Raw genomic sequence first — 21416 nt, 5'->3', positions numbered from 1 at the left:
GGGTGGAGGAGGGAGGAGGGAGGGGGAAGAGGAGCGAGGGAGGGGGAGGGTGAGCTGCCACGAGGACTAAGATGTGAGGAGCTGGCATGCCGGCGAGGTGAACAAGGGTAAAGTCATCACCTGCAACTCGCAGAGCCCTGCAGCGTGATGTGGATCATAAAGCCATAAACCCCCCCCCACCCCGTCAATGTCTCCGTCACTCCGTCGCCAAGGACGGGCCATAGTGACCCAGTGACTGCCATGCCCGCCCACGCCCGACACACTCGACACACCTTTCTGTTTTATGCTCCCGGTAAACACGGCCCACAGCGGCCCTACAGCGGCTCCACAGCGGCCCCACACCTGCCCCACATGGAGGCAGACGGTTGTAACCTCTGGGTAAATGGACTGCATTTATAAGGCACTTTTCTAACCAGTGTTCACTGAAAGCGCTTTACAATACTGCCTAAGCATTCACCCGGTCATTCAGTGCCAAGCAAGGCAACGGCCAGCTCATCAGGAGCAGTCAGGGTGACACCGCGTTCACACTGCATATGTCCGTTGACGGATGACCGAGACGTGTCTGACGCATGGGGGAGTAGTCTTTGTAGACGCAGCCTGCAGCCAATCAAAAGGCTTCCCGCTAACAAAGCCGGCTTTTTCCTGCTTCTTCCTGCTTGTTATTCCAAAATGGATCCCGTAGACGCAAGGAGTGTTGCTTCGTGTAGCATTTTTATATCCCCCACTGCCGGCCGGCTTTTTGACATATGTGTTTTCCCGGGTTGTATCACAAAGGCGATTTCATTGGACTGAGTCCAAGTAGCGTCACTGTAGTGTATTTGCGTATATTTGAATAACGCAATCTGATTGGCTGATGGATCTGACGCTGCCTGAAAAGGTGAACATTTCTCAACTTTTTGACACAGGCAATGGAGCCACCAGAACAGACGGACCCACAATGCATTTCGAGAGCGGCCCATGCAAAGTCAATGAGATCCGTCAACAGACGCGTGAATGCGGCGAGGTGTCTTGCTCAGGGACACCTCGACACTCGGCTAGATGGGGCTAGGCGATCAAACTAGCAACCTTCTAGTGACCAGCCGACCAGCTCCTCCTCCTGAGCCACTACACACTCCCAGTGGCTCCAAGCTGTTCACGATGGTCTGGACATCATTGTGTGTGTGTGGAGGAGGCTGGTTAAGGCAGCCTCACCTGCCCGAGGCAGACTGTCTGGGGTCTGGGGTCTCCAAATTGTCATTTATCAACTAAGTTTGACTATCCGGTATTAACATTGTAGATATCAACAACTTCTTTCTGACTAGTCGTAATTACATTTTGAATAGTTGGAATTTTCATTCAAGATATCTGTAATGTAATTGTGACTAGTCTAAACGACAGATAAAGATATCTGTAATTCAGTTTTGACTAGGCAAAACAGAATTACAGATATCTGCAATGACGTCACAGAAAACAACATTCAACTCGTCACACATCTTAAATGACAATTGCAGATGTCTGTAATTCAGTTTTGACTAGGCAGAATGAAAGTTAAAGATATCTCAAACGTCATTTGAGTGTGAATTATTGGGCATGACGTTTTAGATATCCAGAAATACGTGATTTCCCCTTGCCGCCATAATCAAAGAAGAAGTGGGTTCATTTCCTTATTTCTATGAATGGAATAAGAAAGGAGCAGTCATGGCGTTGGCTGTAATCGAAAAAACCACCAGAAAATGCCATGAAATTGAACGAGCCCTCACACAGGGGATTTGTGGAGAGAGAGAACGTCGTTCTATTGAAAGCTGTGAAAGAAATCTCGGAAGAAATTAAGATTTGCTGCTCCGCTCCCGCCTAAAGTGGGAGGCGGTCCTATAATTTGTCATTACAGATATCTGAAACGTAATTTTGCCTAATCAAAACTCTGTTTTAAGATATCTGTAATAAAATTTTGACTAGGCGGAATGAAAGTTACAGATATCTACAATTTTAGATATCTCTAATCAAAATTAATTTCAAGATATCTATAACTTTATAGTAGATATCTACAATTAAATTATGACTATCCCTAACTCCAGTTTGAGATATCTACAACGTCGTTTTGACTAGTCATAACTCCAGTTAGAGATATCTACAATGTAATTTCGCCTAGTCAAAACTTCATTTAAGATATCTGAAAAGGGACATGTAGATATCTTGAATTGAGGTGAATTAAAGATATCTTGAACTTGAATTATGACTAGTCAGAATCAAATTGTAGATATCTCAAACTGGAATTACAGATATCTACAATTCAGTTGCAGATATCCGTAATTCACATAGTGGATATCCGCAATTGAATTGTAGATATCTGTAATGAGAAAGCCCATAGACATGAATGGAAAAAATATGTAATTTCTCCAAGGAGGAATGTCTTTGTGGATATCTGAAATGACAATTGTGGATAGGAGGAATGTAGTTGCAGATATCCAAAATGTTCTTTTTGACTAGGCGAAACTGAATTGCAGATATCTGCAACACATATCCAGTCCAGCGAATTTATGTCAAATTGGCTTGCCATAGGCTGCACTCCTGTGGTGCAGTGGGTAGTCAGTGTGCAACAGATTAAATCAGCCATCGCCCCACACACTCATCACCGTACACACTCATCACCGCACATACTCACTGAAGGAATGGATATTAATTATTTTCGAGTATCTTTGAGGTATAAAGAAGCCCCTGTATCTAATCTGTATCAGTTTATTAGCCTTTTAGTCTTGTTCGTGCTTTCTCAGTAGTACCATCTCTCTCCACTTGTGGGCGCCCCTAACCCACAGGTGGGACGGAAAGTAAATAAAAACAGTTCTTTGGTAAAACGTCCTTTTTAAATGAATTTATTTAAATATATTGATTCAATTATACACATATGTTTATTTATTGCCATATTTATTGATTTCACAGATATATCTATTGATGTATTTATTTAATATTGACTCAAATGGCATCCATAGCTTCTGAGATGGGAATGAAACTACCCCTGTCCACCAGCAGATAGCGCAGGAGTCGTAGACATAAACCTGACAAAACTTTAAGTTTCAACTATTATCTCTTCTCGTTTGAATATTACCACCATTTGTAGAAAATTTAAACAATTGACATTACACTCTATTTGGATAATTTGATCGTATTTTCATTATCATTTTTCATATTTCATACATCACAGGAGAATATCTTCTCCTAACATGACGTTTCCCGACTTGGTAATTAATCCGAAGAGCAAGCACAGCGCCCTGTCCAGATGCATTGTGGGTGATGGATGCGGTGTCACACTGGTCTGGAGCCTCGTTCGTCTCTTCAGGGAGTTGAGATCTGGAGCCACACGATTCTCAGCGGAAGCGATTCATCGTGTTTTCATGTCTGAACTTCTGCTCTGAAGAATCCAGAGGTCAGAAGAGGTCTCCTGTCACCTGTCTCACCTCCACCTGTCTCACCCTCACCTTTCATAACTACAGTTGTGACCTGTCTCACCTCCACCTGTCTCACCTCCACCTGTCCTACCTCCACCTGTCTCACCTCCACCTGTCCTACCTCCACCTGTCTCACCCTCACCTTTCCTAACTACAGTTGTGACCTGTCTCACCTCTACCTGTCTCACCTCCACCTGTACCACCTCCACCTGTCTGACCTCCACCTGTCTCACCTCCACCTGTCCTACCTCCACCTGTCCTACCTCCAACTGTCTCACCTCCACCTGTCTCACCCACACCTGTCTCACCTCCACCTGTCTCACCTCCACCTCTAAGCCTATTCAGCAGTCGGTAAGTCAGTCCAAAAGCTTAAACCAGTTTATTGCAGAAACCAGGCAGTGTGATGATGTGTTGATCCAGTCCTCCAGGGCTCCTCAGTAGTGAAGCATGACCTGAAAAAGACAGTGCAGTTAAACCCAGTCTAAACTGGTTCACACAGGTTCAACCTGGTTTTGCTTCAGACTGGTCTCCAGTGCCGAGATGCTGGGGGGTGGGTGGGGGAGTCAAAGGGGGGGGGGGGGGTGGGGGGACCTACGTCGCTGATCCAGTCGCTGAAGGCGGAGGTCCGGGTGAAGACGGTGGGCTTCTTCTCCTCGTTGCAGACCAAAGACGACACAAAGCTGGTGACCCCGTGGACCGCCCAGCGGCCATCAGCCCCCCGACAGCTCAGAGGACCACCAGAGTCACCCTGAGAGGGGGAGGGGGGGGAGGGGAGAGGAGGTGAGGGGGAGAGATGGAGTGGGGAGAGAGAGAGAGAGAGAGAGATGGGGGGGGGGGGGGGGGGGGGGGAGAGGAGAGGGGGGGAGAAAGAGAAGTGAGAGGGAGAGGGGGTTGGAGGAGAGGGGGAGGGAGAGAGAGATTGGGGGAGAGAGAGACTAGTTAGAGAGAGATAAGTAGCATATCAGATCCAAATACTACTATAGTCCTTGTTTTACTACTAAATACTAGAGAGAGCTTCATGAGAGACGGGGAAGAAGCTCCACATCAACAGAGTGAGATATGGACAGAGATGGAGGAAGACAGTCAGAGAGAGAGAGGGATACAGTCAGAGAGAGAGCGGGATACAGTCAGAGAGAGAGGGATAGATGGAGGGATACAGTCAGAGAGTGAGAGGGATACTGTCAGAGAGAGAGAGGGATACAGTCAGAGAGAGAGGGATAGATGGAGGGATACAGTCAGAGAGTGAGAGGGATACTGTCAGAGAGAGAGCGGGATACAGTCAGAGAGAGAGGGATAGATGGAGGGATACAGTCAGAGAGTGAGAGGGATACTGTCAGAGAGAGAGAGGGATACAGTCAGAGAGAGCGAGAGACAGTCAGAGAGAGAGAGGGATAGATGTTGGTTCCTCACGTTGCAGCCAGACTCAGCGTCCCCCCCGGCGCAGATCATGGTGGTCTTCACGTTGCCGCCCCACCAGTCGCTACGGCTACAGACACTGTGCTCCACCACGGGCAGCAGGGCCTGCTGCAGGCGCTCAGGCATCGGGCCGTGGGCTGCAACACAAGATGGCCGCCGCCGCCAGCTGTCAGCCATCTTGGAAACTCACGGGACACTCACTAGGGCGTGGTCGAGGTTGTTAACTTGTTCCCTACATAGTTCACTATTTCTGGTTTTGTAGAGTACGAAATTTGTGCAAATCTGGCTCCCGATATAGTGCACTACTTAGTACCCATAATGTACCATAAAATAAGTATACATCTGCATTTATTTCAGCACTGGCACATATCCCATGATGCACAGTGGTTTCCCCAGCTCTACAGGAAGCAGAGTCTTACTGTAGAGGTTCCCCTAGCTTACAGGAGGCAGAGTCTTACTGTAGAGGTTCCCCTAGCTTACAGGAGGCAGAGTCTTACTGTAGAGGTTCCCCTAGCTTACAGGAGGCAGAGTCTTACTGTAGAGGTTCCCCCAGCCCGACAGGTAGCAGAGTCTTACTGTAGAGGTTCCCCCAGCCCGACAGGTAGCAGGCCGCTCCGTGGCTCAGGACATCCCCGGCTTCCGGCAGACAGGCTGGACTCACAGACCCGTCCAGGACCGGACTCTTGTCCAGCTTCAGCAGAGCCATGTCGCTCCTGGGGGTCAGAGCACAGCTGGATTCACTGCCAGGATTCGACCGACCCCTTACTATATTTGACAAGGTTAGCCTCTTAGAGATTAAACAGCATGCTGCTCATATTGTATATATCAGTTAGTTTATTGTAAGTGGAAGGTCTATGCATGTTAGGGTTAGGATTAGCATTTTTTCCCCTTATCTGTCACTTTGAAAAAAAAGTGTCTGCTAAATGCCCAAAATTTAAATGTTAAATGTATTTTAAAAGTATTTTATTCTCTTAAATTATTTTTCCTGTCATTCCACTGATGTGAAACTAATATTTCCAATATGTGATGAATGCATCTGATCTTATCTTTAATCGTCCATATTGTTTATAATGATTAAAGGAACGATATCAGCAACGTCTCTCCTTGTCTCCTCCAGGCTGGACTAGGGAGCAAGTCTAAGGCTCACCCCCTGGCTACAAAGTCCAGGTCCCAGTCCGGGACCAGGTCCCAGTCCGGGACCAGGTCTAAGGCTCACCCCCTGGCTACAAAGTCCAGGTCCCAGTCCGGGACCAGGTCCCAGTCCGGGACCAGGTCTAAGGCTCACCCCCTGGCTACAAAGTCCAGGTCCCAGTCCGGGACCAGGTCTAAGGCTCACCCTCTGGCTACAAAGTCCAGGTCCCAGTTGGGGTGCACCACGATGCGCATCACATCTCGGGTCTGCTCGGTCCCCTCGTGGATGCTGAGGTCGTGTTCTCCCAGCACCACGCGGTACACATCCCCCGGCCTGGAACCAAACATACTCAATATCACATTTACGTTTACATTCACAGCATTATCCAGAGCGACTTAAAATAAGTCAATTTTGTCAGAAGAAAGAGAAACAACAATATATCTCTGTCGGTACAGTAAGGATGTTCATAGAACCAAGTGCCATGTTTTTTTTGTTGTAAAGTCGTCATACGGTGTGCATGTGTATGTCAGTGATTTGGCAGCTAGCGTTACTTGGTGAGTCTGCTTTCACACAAAAATATAACCGGCAATTGACAGATGACAAGTACTTGTATTTAAGCCGAAACCGTACTTGGTTAAATCTCTTTTTACAAATTCTTATGCTAGCATTTCCCATCTGGAATGAATGAAGGCGATCTTATCTTGTCGTCGGGGCCTGGCAGCCTGACCCCTATGCCCTGGGACTGACGAGTACAGGGCCCTACCCTCCTGAGGCGGGCTGTCAGACCAGCTGTGGTTCTGCTCTCTGAGAACTGGATTTAGCCGTTGGTGTCTGTGAATTATTGGAGAGCAGCAGGATGTTGGCTGCCCTGCACTCCGGTTTTAGAAAATAGGTTGTGCTGCACTTTACTTTCTCTCTGCTCCAACTCAAATTATATGCTTTGTGGTTCTGAGCCTCCTTTATGGAAATGTCTGCGGATTGACTACGATGTGATTGTACGCACTTATTGTATGTTGTACGTCCTGGCACTTAAAAAATAGTCCTTAGTTGTGAAGCATCTTATCCTAGATATCATTGTTTTATACAGGGAATGGGTTAACCTAGTGATTGTGAGTGCTTGGCACTTGGTTCTATGAACATCCTTATTGTACTGACAGAGATATATTGTTGTTTCTCTTCTTCTGACAGAGGTACTTAATATAAGTCTCTTTGGGTAAAAGCATCTGCTAAACACCCTGAATGTAAATGTACGTTTAATCGTAACAAGATTTTACATTTCATGTCATGGGTTGGCCGGAGCGTGGTGTACAGTGATATCCCCACCATGTCGACCCAGAGGTAACGGTTGTAGTGTCAGTGGGTGTTATGGTTTTCCTGTTGGCATATCATCAGCCACCATTAGCAGTTGGCCTGTGTGGGTGAGCCTCACCAGATACAGTGGCCCGCTGTCAGCACCCAGCGAGGTCCAATCAGGGTGCCCCCACACGTGTGATGGTAGCGGCTACCGTGTTTCACTTGCAGTGACACCTAGAGGGCATTCAGAGAACATGTGATGTACATTTAGGGCATTTAGCAGAAGCTTTTATTCAGAGCGACTTAACTAACTGCACTAAGTACATTTGTCAGAATAAAGAGAAACAACAAAATATCGCTGTCAGTACATTAAGGATGTTCATACAACATGTCAAGAAGTGACATGAAGTGAAGTATAGAAGTGTCAAGCACTAACAATCACTAGGTTAACCCATTCCCCGTATACAACAAAGATAGCTAGGATAAGATACTACACCATGATAAGTACTGTTTTTAAGTGCCAGGACATACACATACAATAAGTGCGTACATTGAGTGCCAGGGTGTAGGTTATGTAGGGTAAAAGTGTAATAAAGAGTAGAATATGTAATGGTGTAATCAGGCTTATATTTTATGTAAGATAGTGGTTTAGATAGTACCTGTACTTGTGTTAACCAGTAGTATATGTAGTGCCTGTACTTGTGTTAACCAGTAGTACATGTAGTACCTGTACTTGTGTTAACCAGTAATATATGTAGTGCCTGTACTTGTGTTAACCAGTAGTACATGTAGTACCTGTACTTGTGTTAACCAGTAGTACATGTAGTACCTGTACTTGTGTTAACTAGTAGTACATGTAGTACCTGAACTTGTATTAACCAGTAGTACATGCAGTAACTGTAAAGAGCATAGCACTCGTAGTGTTTACCTGCCAGGGCCAGCTGTGTGGCTGCGCCTCCTCTCCGTTCACCACCCTGTTGATGTCGGGCTGGACCTCAGGGACCCCACAGCCCTGAGCTGGAGACACAACACACGAGGGCTAGATACACAACACAACCAGGGCTAGATACACAACACAGCCAGGGCTAGATACAAAACACAACCAGGGCTAGATACACAACACAGCCAGGGCTAGATACACAACACACAGAACTAGATACACAACACAACCCAACCAGGGCTAGATACACAACACAGCCAGAGCTAGATACACAACACACAGGACTAGATACCCAACACAACCAGGGCTAGATACACAACACACCCAGGGCTAGATACACCACAGCCAGGAATAGATACACCACACTCGTGAGCTAGGACCACACACACCGCACACCTTGGACATATGTAGTGGTAGGAGAATGTCTACAGTATGTACTGAGATGGTGTGCGTCAGTGTCTGGCTGCGTTGCTGGACCCCAGACTCACCCGTGGCGGCGGCGGCCAGCAGCAGCATCAGCCCCAGTCTGGTCATGTGTTCAGCCTCCATGATGGACCTGTGGGCTCCAGGCTGGCTCAACCCGGGGTTTTATACCCACTGTCCGTGACCCCAGACCCACGGCGACCCCCTGACCCCGTTCATCATATCAGCACTCACGTCGATAACAGCTGGGAAGAACTTCCTGTCCCCCAGATGGACACTGTGTTGGAACTTTCCACCCTCTCTCAAACCTCCTAGTACTTAGTATATATATAGTACTTAGTATTGTGTAGCATCTTACCCTAGCTCTCTGTGTTGTATATGGGGAATGGGTTAACCTAGTGATTTTTAGTGCTTGGCACTTGGTTCTATGAACATCCTTACTGTACCGACAGAGATATATTGTTGTTTCTCTTTCTTCTGACAAATGTTCTCATTGTGAGTCGCTCTGGATAAGAGCGTCTGCTAAATGCCCTGAGTGTAAGCGTAAGTTGTAATGTTTCATGAAAGCCCTGACGTTAGCAGCGTCGGGGGAGAGCTGAATCTGTACAGACTGTACTGTTGTCGCAGTAAATATTTAACATGATAACAAAAAAGCTGGCATTAATGTTTCATGTGAGCAAACACTGCCGCAGAGATATGATTTCATGTCGTACATGGACCCACGCACGGGGGGGGTGGGGGGGAGGGCATCAGGGCCCGGCACCCCGATGGAGTCTGACACACAGAGACACCGAGAGTGGACTTAGTGTCGCCCGCCATTTTGGATCAAAACCTGCTCTCAGATATCAGCTCCCAGGCTGGAGCCGTTTGGGCCGGGCTCAGGAGAAACAGTTCCTGTAACAACTTCTCCCTCCACTTTATAACACGCTACGAGAAATCTGGAGCCAATCTTTCATGCCTTTCCCTGTGAGTATCCTTTGTGTTCCTCTGGGAAACAAGTCTCACTCTCAGAGAGAGAGAGAGCGAGAGAGAGAGAGAGAGAGAGAGAGAGAGAGAGAGAGAGAGAGTGCTTGTATCCACACACACTTCCAATTTTAAGTAGCAAATCAAATCAATATTTGCCCCCACAACCATAGGTCTGTGCTTCCTCTCGCCCTGTTATTTTAATTCTCCATAGCACATTCTTCTGCAGATTTATGAAGCCGTGTGTGCGAGTGTGTGTGCGTAACTCACGCCCTGACACAAGTGAGACTAATTCGGGTTCTAGTCGCAGCAGACATAACTCATGGCTAAGTACCCCCGTTTGATAACTGAATGAAACCAGAGTCTTGTATCGACTGAGGAATCCTGTGTGTGTGTGTAGTACTGTCGTGTTTTTTTACACCATACTTTAAGATATTTACGAGGCATTTTTACTGGGCCATATAAAAGTAGTTATCCCCATTTGAAATATTGTCGGACTGGAGAAACAAAGATAGTCATGCAATACTGCCTTTGATGTACTGTATTGTGGCTGAAGCAGTTTGAGCCGCCCTAACAATGTGAGGTGTAGGAGCCGTTCCCCCAGAGGAGCTCGATGCTACGCCCGGCGACTCCACTTCCAGGGCTGAGAGGAGTCCTCCTCAGCCCTCCTGTTGGTCCCGGCGTGTCGGACAGAGATAGATGATCTTCCATCGGCCCCGGCGCTATGCTCTAGCTGCTCCGGTTTTTATAGAAATGTCAAGAATGTTGCATTGGGTGCCTGAAAACCAACACAATAGAGTAGTGCTGTGTATAAATCAGGTTTAACAGGGCTGTCAGGTGGGCTGTCTGGGAGTCTGCCTGCAGCGGTTTAAATAAGAGTGTGAGGAAGATCAGGCTCTGGATGAGGCATCTCTGCACTAGTGGGTCAGAGATGAGCTCATCCTCTCCTCCCAGGTGAGGATGGCTGTCTCATCATCAGATAGACGGGGACTCTAGGGCCTGATGCACGGGGCTGGGAGGATAGGGGAGTGGTTAAGGCTAGAGAGGTTCTGGGTTCAATGGAAGAAATTTTCTTTACAGCCTCTCCTAAATGAATGCTCTTGTACTGATTCCCCAAACCAAACATCTCGTACGTTATTATATCTCATAGTGGCAGCATGTGGCTCAGGAGGTAGAGCGGGTTGGCTGGTAACCAGAAAGTTGCTAGTTCGATCCCCGGGTCCTCCTAGTTGAGTGTCCCTGAGCAAGGCACCTCACCCTGACTGCTCCTGACGAGCTGGCTGTCGCCCTGCATGGCTGACTCCGTCGTCGGTGTGTGAATGTGTGAATGAATGGGTGAATGTTGGACAATATTGTAAAGAGCTTTGAGTGGCCACTAGTTATATATAAATTGCTATTGCTACTTGCTACTGCGGACTGCTATATAAATGCAGTCCGTTTATCATTTCTACTGTCTCCATCTCGTACGGTGTTATATTCCATGTAATGTACACGACCGCCACTGCCGCCACACACTCGTGTCATACAGCAGCAGTCTTCGACCTCTCCGTGGTGGTAGAACCCTCCGGTGCCCTCTAAACACTACAAACAGCTGGCTGGACGGGCCCCCAGCAGGCCCGGAACCCAGCTCCTCATTGGTCCGTTCCACGGTTCACCTTGGTAACAGTTGTGTTTGTGACAGTGGGAGGTCTGAATGGCTTCCTCTGCATCAGGGCTCACCTTGTGGAACCACGCTGGCTGCTCTGAGGTCAGGGCTAACATCCGCAGTAGCTACAACAGTAGCCGCAGTGTGGTTCAGTTAAACAAACTGGTGCTGGATTGAGCTGTCTGAAGTCAGAGTTCACCTAGACTCTGCCTAGCCTCCCCCCTTACCCCCCCACTCCCACCTCACACCCCTCTTATGCACTTTTTGTATGTTGTGCATCCTGGCACTTAAAAATAGTACTTATCATCTTATCATCTTATCTGAGCTTGTATACAGTCTTTGTTGTATACAGGAATGGGTTAACCTAGCGATAGTTAGTGCTTGACACTTGGTTCTTTGAACATCCTTACTGTACCGACAGCGATATATTGGTATTATATTATCATATATTATGTTATGTTATTATTATATTGTACTTATTGTCAGTCGCTTTGGATAAAAGTGTCTGCTAAATGCCCTGAATGTAAGTCAGTCCCTCCTCGACCATTTTGAATAACCCCCATACTTCCTTTCCATGCTTGGAGGTATCAACGTATTCCAGAGGTTATTTGTAATGATGAAAGCCCCTCCACCCCCGGGGTCAGGGTTAGTTGGTCCAATTAAAACCAGTTTAGCCCGTCCTAAAGCGATCAGCGTTAACCTGCTCTATGTCAGCGTTGTACTGCAGCCGTCACTCCAGTTCAAAGGGGAGTTTAGAGAACGAACAAGAGAACCAATCCACCGACCGCTCAGAGACAACGGGGGGAACGATTGAAGGCTGGACTGAGCCGCTGACACAGTGCAGGCTCACGGGTCTCACTCATTAAAGATAAAGGTTTGATAATGATGTCTGTTTTAACATCGATCTGATCCGACAGCCGGTCCTAGCTCTGTGTCTGTCGCCCCTAACGACAGTTAAAGTCTGATTTGCCATCCTCTCATTCAAACTGGAGACAGGCACGACACAACCAACATGAGGGGGTATGTTGAGGACTCCATTACCCCTATACGTAGTAAACAAAGCTGGCTCGATTGTGACCACGTCTGAGACTAAATGGAAACATAGAGCAGGATATCAGAGTCGACTAAAGCTGTGATTCCCAACCTCTGGTCCCCGGACCAGATCCGGTCTGGGGATCGGCTTTTATACGATCGCATTGTTGGAGGGAACCTGAGACTCAGGCATTTCATTGCTGTTGCTTTAATTGTTGTGAATATGACAAATAAACCATCTTGAAAAACAGCCACATCCTTTGTTTAAAAATGATGCATCTTAAAATGAAGGCATTCAAATCGACTACCGGCCCTTCAAATATTTATATGAACATGGCGGTCCTTGAAACAAAGAAGGTTGGGACCCCCTGCTCTAAACGGTGGCACATGCTGGTGTCCCTGCAGCTCGTGGGGGCGAATTGAAAGCGACAGAACCCTCCAGGATACCAGGAGGCAGAATCAAGGTAATGGGAGTGCTAAACGCTAACGTTCTGATTGCTAATGCCTCTCCACTTACTGCCAGCTCCCATTAGCAGCGTAGTGCTGAGGCTAACCTGCGCTCTGCTAGCAGAGATCACATGCTGGTTGTGGACTCCCGGTATGTGTCCCTTGGGGGCCCCCTGGAACCAGGGGTCCTTCTCTGGTTCCTCCTCCAGGGTCCCTCCCCCTGGGGGGGTCTCCCTGTCCTCTGATGTGGGTTACGGGTTGGAGAGAGAGAGAGAGAGAGAGAGAGAGAGAGAAAGAGAGAGAGGTGTGTGGACGAGAGAGAGGGAGAGAGAGAGCGGGTGATGGATAGGACATACAGGTGATGGAGAGGACAGATGGATACTGACAGACAGGTGATGATGTCTGTGAGGTCACATCCTGTGTGAGTGAGAGTGTCAACACACACAGAGTCTCTTTGAGGCTCCAGCCTCCAGCAGACACTATTTATTATTGGAAGCTTACATAAGGCCGACATGAAGCGAGGCGTCCCAGGTGTGTTTACCTGGGGGGCAGGGGGTGTTTACCGGGGGGGGGGAGGTGTGTTTACCTGGGGCCCAGCGGGGGAGGGGGGCTGGAGGTGTTTGTCCGGCCTCGGGTTTCCCTCACAGCTGAGGACGTGTCACTTTCATTAACACGTTCATACGGCCGCGCAGCAACACACACAAGGTCACCGCCGTGGAGCTACGTGGGCTATATATACAGGGAGGGGGTTGGCGGGGGTGGAAGGGGGGGAGAGAGGGAGGGAGAGAGGGAGACCATGTGATCGTGTACATGATATTACTGCCCACGCATGTGAGATGTCATTCATGTTAGTAAGGACATTAGTTACAGTGACACATTAACAGCAGTTGTGCATGTTGTGTTCAGCAGTCACCTCCAGATGAGGGTCAGATGTGGTGGTGGAGAGAGAGAGAGAGAGAGAGAGAGAGAGAGAGAGAGAGAGAGAGAGAGAGAGAGAGGAGGATAGTAAGGGGATTTAGTGGTGAGGAGTGAGAAGTGAGAGAGTGAGGAGTGAGCTTGTTCTAAAGCTGGCTCTCAGACGGCTTTAACCCCACCATTAGCTCCCCAGTCTGATTTATGGACTCCTCAGAGCCGCTCTGTTAAAGCAACGCTGGCTACAAGGGAGGGGGGAAGAGGGGCTGGGGGGGGCGGGCGGGGGTGGGGGGGCTGCAGGTGTCTGTGGAGTGTGAGGTGAGCTGAACTGTTTCAATGGCCCCATTATGAAGCCATGTGCAGAAACACACTGAAACACACTCACATATAAACACACTCACAAGAAACACAACCACACAGAAACACACTCGCACAGAAACACACTCACATATAAACACACAAACACAAGGAATACACTCGCATATAAACACACTCACGCAAACACCCACACACAACCATACTCACACACAGAAACACACTCACACAGAAATACACAAACACTCACACACAGGCACACATGTAAACAGAAACACACAGAAACAGAAATACAAATTAAATGACATCTGTTTAGGCAGACAACAGCACAGCCACACATAAACAGCCACACAAATCACACATATGGATGCACACATCACACACACAGACACACAAATCGCACACACAGACAAACCATCACAGACGCATGCACACAGCCGCTCACGCACACAGTGTTGATGCATGTGCACAAACTGGCTCTTGCAGGGTTTCTAAGTGCTGCAGCGTGCAGAACAGTGCACGTGCAGACCAGTGCACATGCAGACCAGTGCACGTGCAGACCAGTGCAAATGCTACAGACGACCGGTGGTGGACAGGCTGTTTCGCCGGCCTGCCAAGCAGATTGAGTTCAGGGTTGGCAGTTAAATTATGTGTTTTGGGGAATAACAATAACTCGCAGAGTAGGAGAGAGAGAGAGAGAGAGAGAGAGAGAGAGAGAATAACAATAACTTGCAGGGTATGACATCAGGTCCAATAATCAGGAGGATTATTCCCGGGCTCAGGTCTGTGATGGTTGGACAGGAGCTGGGCGGCGGAGGCCAGAGTGTGAGCTCATCCCGAGGCCTCCGAGGCCTCAGGCCTCCTGCACAGGGGGAGCAGACATCCACAGGCCTGATCAGACAAACAAAGGCAGCAGTGAACCCGCTGATACAAGCTGTGATCCAGCTGATTAGGGTCTTTTGTCTGCGACCACCGGTATAACAGGACAGCTCTCAGTTCATCTGAAGCTTTACCGTTAAACTGATACAGTTTAGGGACAGAGAGGGAGTAATTATAAATATAAATAAAATTACATTAACATTCAGGGCGTTTATCAGACACTTTTATCCAGAGCGACGTACAATTAAGCAATAGATCATGACAGGCTGTGGTGAAATGTTCTCATTATACCACATTATACCACAGATAATGAGAACATAAATGTTCTCATTATCCGCTGCGCGTCGGGACGGACAACGCCCCTTAACTGTAGTATAATGAGAACATTTCACTGACTAAAGTGATTTAATGCTTTTATAAAATGGTTACATAATGGCGAAATGAAAGTCATAGACACCCTCAATTTTGAAAAAGCGAGAAAGTCAGAAAAGCATTTTTTTTAACAAATACAAAAAAGTAGTCCCTCCTGGCTGCTTGCAAAGTGTACGGCGGTTGCTATGCAACACACTGTAGCGTCCTTCAGAGAGAAGGCTAGAGACAGTAGCTTGGTTCGCCGGCAATTTAGCCTCTTATCGAGCAGTTCACTCACCGTGTGCCTATTGCTTTACAACATTTCCACCCTCTCCAGCAATCAACATATTTTTAGGCTTCAGTGAACTATGCTATTGCTTTTATATATAAATAAACATCAGTTTAAGTTAGGAGCGGAGTGATACTGAATTCTATAAACTGAACAGGCATCATAGCTGTGTGTATATGCTCAATATACAACAGTTGGGAACCAATCAGATCGCTTGATTTAAGCCATCCGTTTTATAATAGAATACGTACATTTGTCAGAAGAAAGAGAAACAACAATTTATCCCTGCCGTATACAACAGAGATAGCTCGGTTAAGATGCTACATGAAGCTAAGTGCTATTTTTAAGTGCCAGATACGTACAACATTTCGTGTGTACATTTCCATTTCATCTCTCTCTCTCTTTCTCTCTTCTCCACCACATCTGACCCTCATCTGGAGGTGAGTGCTGAACACAACATGCCCAACTGCGGTTGAAAACGTTTACTTGATAAAGGTATTCTCCGTGGGACCCGGCCCGGGCTCTCCCACGGGGTGAGATGTTTGCGTACGTTGCAGATGCCTCCTTGTCTCCTTGTCTCCTGAAGGACAGATGAGGAGCAGGTGCAGATTCCTCCGCTAACCCTCCTCGCACCTCCTTACCCCAGGACAAATCTGTCTGTCTCCCTGGTGTCCGTGTGTCTCTCTGAACGCGGCCCGCTGTGTCCGTCCGTCTGGGAACGTCTCTGGCATTCCTCCCTGGTTTCATCTGTCTGCCGGCTCGCAGGGAGGAGTGTCCGCAACGTTTGATCGTCCTCCTTCTCCCTCTCTCTCTCTCTCTCTCTCTCTCCCCTCTCTCTCTCTCCCTCCCTCCCTCTCTCTCTCCCTCTCCCTCTCTCTCTCTCCCTCTCTCCCCCTCTCTCTCTCTCCCCCCATCCATCCCTCTCTCCCTCCCTGCCTCTCCCCCTCCTCCTTTACCCCCCGCCTTCTCCTTCTCCTCTCCCTCTCCTGTCCTCCATCTCCTCCTCCACCTCCTCCTCCATCTCCTCCTCCACCTCCTCCTCCATCTCCTCCTCCTCAGGAGTCATGGGAGATTCCCATCCTGAGCAGCTGTTGGCTGTCATGTCACCAGTGGCAACCGCCCCCCTTCCTCTAACGAGGTGCCCTAACGAGGTGGTAACAGCAGGGCCCCTGTCCCGGCGCGGGGACACTAATCGATTAGCGATTCCTGCCGGCGTCCGCGACACGCCGTCCTTCATACGCAGCCGCCGTGACGGAGGAAGCAGCTGCTCCGATGTCTGACTCCAGTGGACCTTGACGGGCCGGTCGGTGTGTTTCAATCAAAGTTCACGTCTAAAAACAGACTTAAAAACAGAGCCGGTCCTGAGGACGGCCTGCCCAGAGAGGCTCCGAATGAAACACGGCTTCTCCTGACAGCCTCCTCGAACCGACGAGCGTACGGCACGGATCAACTGGAACCGGACCGACCCACAGACACACCGTCGGTTAGTTTATGAGCTGGAAAGTGTACAGACACACACAGACAACACACACACTCAAACACACACACAGACACACTCAGACACACACAAACACACACAAACACACACAAACACACACACACACACACACACACACACACAGGCAAACGCACACACACAGGTGTGTGTGTGTGTCCTCAGTACTAGAGCTGCGGTGGATCCTCCGCTGAGGAACTGGATTCTCCTGTACACTTTGGGGATGTTTATGAGTGTGGTAATGTGAGAACGACTGGCTGGGGGCCACATCTGGAGGAGCAGGGGCCGGGCGGAGGACAGAGCCCGACGTAGGGCCCAGGTCCGAGGCTCCGGCTGCGTGTGTGTTTGTGTGTGCCTGCTTGATACGGTGTGTGTCTGTGTACAATACATGGTTGATACTTTGTGAGTTTGTGTGTGTTCGTGCATGCTTGATACTATTTTGTGTATGTGCGTGCACGTATGGTTGATAATGTGTGTGTGTGTGTGTGTGTGTGTGTGTGTGTGTGTGTGTGTGTGTGTGTGTGTGTGTGTGTGTGTCCTCACCTCACACACAGTATCAACCAGTGACAGGATGAACCCCTTGTGTCCAGCATTCACCCTGTCACTGGATGCAAGGCCCCCCCCACCCCCGGCCCGGGACAGACCGCCGTTTTCACACCTCGGCTCTGACGTCACCGCTGGCCTCCCGACGCTCTGCATCTGGCCGACGTGTCGACGACGTCATTTGGAATTTCCCCGCATGACGTCTCGGATTAGCACGTTATTTATGATGATGATGATGATGATGATGATGATGATGATGATGAGGAGGAGGAACTAAACACTCTGTCTGCTTAGTTCATCCCGGATTGCCGTGTTGCTAAAGGTTTTAAATGATGTGTTACGGTTATTTATTGCGTTGTTTATCATGCGTTGCGTTTCCGGGGGCGGCCGACAGAGGGCAGTGGTGGGCAAGTCTCACGAGGAGTTGGCGCGGAGAATAGGTTGTGTGTGTTTGTGTGTGCGCCTACTTGATACTGTGTGTGTGTGTGTGTGTGTGTGTGTGTGTGTGTGTGTGTGTGTGTGTGTGTGTGTGTGTGTGTGCGTGTGCGTGTGTGCGTGTGTGTGTGTGTGCACGCATGGTTGATAATGTGTGTGTGGGCATGCTTGATTGGGTGTGTGTGTGTGTGTGTGTGTGTGTGTGTGTTTGTGCTTACACACATGGTTGATAGTGTTTGTGTGTGCGTGTGTGTGCACGCACATGGTTGATAGTGGGTGTGAGCACATGGTTGATACTATGTGTGTGTGTGTGTGTGTGTGTGTGTGTGTGCGCACACATGTTTGATCGTGTGTGTGTGTGTGTGTGTGTGTGTGTGTGTGTGTGTGTACATTCCTCCGGTGCTCTCAGCAGGTCACTGACCTTGAGGCTGCGTCTCCAGTCGTCGTCCGTGTGTCTGCAGAAGCCCAGTGTTTACGGAGATGGACGGACTCTTAATGCTGCTTTACTTTAGTGAATTATTTAACAAAGGACACAAACACACACACTCACACACACACACACAATTTTAGGCAGACAAAGACACAGAAAAACACATAAACAACCACACACAAACACATACTATATTCTTAGGCACACACACACACACATCCTGTGTGAATGGGGCCACACAGAGACAGCACTCTGTCCATCAGTACATTATTGGTTGTTCACCATATCCTCGTCTTGTCTATAAAAGCTGTTCATCAACTCAGCCTCTAAAAGCTGCTCGTCCAACCAGCCATTAACTAACCTGTGTGTGTGTGTCTGTCTGTCTGTCTGTGTGTGTATGTGTGTGTGTGTGTGTGTGTGTGTGTGTGTGTGTGTGTGTGTGTGTGTGTGTCTCTGTCTAAATGTGTGTATTTTTGTGTGCATGTGTGTGTCTTTGTGTCTGTCTGAGTGTATGTGGATATATGTGTGTGTGTATGTATGTGTGTCTGCATATGTTTGTATGTCTGTGTGTTTATGTCTGTGTGTCTGTGTGTGTGTGTGTGTGTGTGTGTGTGTGTGTGTGTGTTGCCAAAGCGAGTGCATTAACCAGTTAGGATGTTTACATTTGGTAATGGTTTCCTCTGTGAAATTCAAACATCGGCTCTCGAACCCGAGCCTTCATACCTGTTAGCATGGCTGTTAGCATGGCTGTTAGCATGCCCGGGCATCAAAGCCTTCCCGCGCTCGGAGACGCACAACTCATGTTCTTTCAATTTCCTTTAAGAGCAGCAAATCCAATGATACTTCTCTCCAATAAGATGAAAGGGCCGCCCTGATTCGGAGTGATGTCATCACCGGGCGTTATTGGAACGCACTCCGCAGGGGGGCCGCTCGCTGGCCGTACGCCAGAGCAGCTGCTAAGAGTTGCAGCGCTGCACCTGAGAGGAGGAGGTTCTGCTCCAAGCAGCTCCTCTGAGCCCAGGAGGAGGAGGTTCTCCTCTGAGCCCAGGAGGAGGTTCTCCTCTGAGCCCAGGAGGAGGACGTTCTTTGGATAAAAGTGTCTGTAAATGAATGTAGATGTAGATGTTATTAGACCTTGTGGCCCGAGTGGCTCGTCCGTCCACCCTGGACGGACCTCCACCTCCCCCTCCACCTCCTTCTCCACCTCCACCTCCTTCTCCACCTCAACCTCCACCTCCACCTCCACCTCCACCCATTCAAAGACCTTTCTCCCTGTGTGTCTGTGTGTGTGTGTGTGTGTGTGTGTGTGTGTGTGTGTGTGTGTGTGTGTGTGTGTGTGTGTGTAAATGGACTGCATTTATGTCACGCTTTTATGGCCACTCAAATCGTTTACAATATCGCCCCACATTCACCCATTCACACACCGACAGCGGAGGTTGGGCGACAGCCAGCTCGTCAGGAGCAGTCAGGGTCTCGCTCAGGGACACCTCGACACTCAGGTCTCATGGAAGCCATTATGTGGGGGTCCCTGCTCGCCCCACCGTGACCCTGATGGAGAGGCAGGGTCAAAGGTCAACCAGGCCATTAGCAGCCTCATCAGAGAGCCTCACCTCACGTTGAAGACAGAAACAGAGGAACCAGGAGACCCCCGTTTGACACAGTTACAGACCAGTTATACACCAGTTATACACCAGTTATACACCAGTTATACACCAGTTATACATCAGTTACACACCAGTTATACACCAGTTACAGACCAGTTATACACCAGTTATACACCAGCAGGAGTGGAATGAGCAGGCCGACTGCAGACGGGAAGTGACATCAGATGAGTTCTGCGCAGTACACGGCCCATACTGACGGTTCTTTAAAGATGCGGTTCCTGAGTGGTCCAATGGTCTTCTATGGTCCATGGGGGTCGCTGTTGCTATGGACACTGTTTTACTTTCCCTCTTCAATCCATAATGATAAAGTACTCAATTCAAACACATACACACACACACACACAGACACACACTTACACACACACACACTCACAGTCACACATTCACACTCTCTCTCTCTCTACACCCTCACACACCCGCACACACATATACACACACACACACACACACACTTATACTGTGTGTGTGTGTGTGTGTGTGTGTGTGTGTGTGTGTGTGTGTGAGAGAGGATGTGTGTATGTGTGTGTGTGTGTGTGTGTGTGTGTGTGTGTGTGTGTGTGTGTGTGTGTGTGTGTGTGTGTGTGCACACCCTGACTAAGCGTATTCAGTGAAACCAAAGACCTCGCTGTAATTCGACCAATTGAAAGTGAACTCTGGGCTGATTCTCGATTGCGGTCCAACGACCCTTCTCTCCGAGGCCTATCATCTTTCCCTAACCTCTGCTAATTCCTACAAAAACAATCCCGCCTTTCCAGTCAGAACACACACCCAGAGGAGGTTAATCTGGCTCATGTGTGTGACCGCGTCGTCACGTGCACGGCTGCACAACTCATTTGATGTCACTTCCTGTCTGCAGTCTCAAAATGTCACCCGTACGGCTAAAGACCTGATGCAGACCCTGATAACCCCGGGGCCCCCACCAGCCCCCACCGGCCCCAACCGGCCCTCGGGACCCCCTGCTCTTAACTGTCACCATCAGCATCTGCAGACCACCAGGCTAGTCACCCTCCGACCCTGTCACGACCTCTGAACCCTGCACACACATACACACGCACGCACGCATGCACGCGCACACACACACGCGCACACACAGTCTAACATACATAGACACACACACACACACACAGCTACACACACGCACGCACACAGTCTAACATACGTAGACACACACAGCCACACACACACACAGCCACATGCATACACACACACACACTCACACACACACACACACACACTACATTAGCGTCTTTAAGTCGTTGTCCGGTTAGAAGTGTAGATGTGTGTTGTGGGGTTGGTGTGCGTGAATGTGTTGGTTCGGTCGAGTGCAGCTGGATGTGTGGCTGTTTGCTGGTGTGTTTTATTACTGCTACGTCATTTCCTCTTGTGTTTA

The 21416-nt window shown here is 48.7% G+C and overlaps 1 protein-coding gene across 1 annotated transcript; it reads right to left on the bottom strand.

Moving 5' to 3' along the window:
- Positions 1-3856: 3856 nt before the first annotated feature.
- Positions 3857-8752, bottom strand: LOC311353679 (chymotrypsin-like elastase family member 3B; the record flags this gene model as incomplete). Its single annotated transcript, XM_084473572.1, has 8 exons — positions 3857-3874; positions 4018-4170; positions 4833-4975; positions 5415-5551; positions 6175-6303; positions 7400-7497; positions 8192-8280; positions 8692-8752. The coding sequence occupies 8 exons, from the start codon at positions 8750-8752 to the stop codon at positions 3857-3859; spliced, it is 828 nt and encodes a 275-aa protein (XP_084329698.1).
- Positions 8753-21416: the final 12664 nt, after the last annotated feature.

Source organism: Micromesistius poutassou (assembly GCF_964030765.1).
Source record: "Micromesistius poutassou genome assembly, chromosome: 9".
NCBI lineage: Eukaryota > Metazoa > Chordata > Actinopteri > Gadiformes > Gadidae > Micromesistius > Micromesistius poutassou.
The sequence above is the reverse complement of the archived record's forward strand: the minus strand, read 5'-3'. Positions and strand labels throughout refer to the sequence as shown.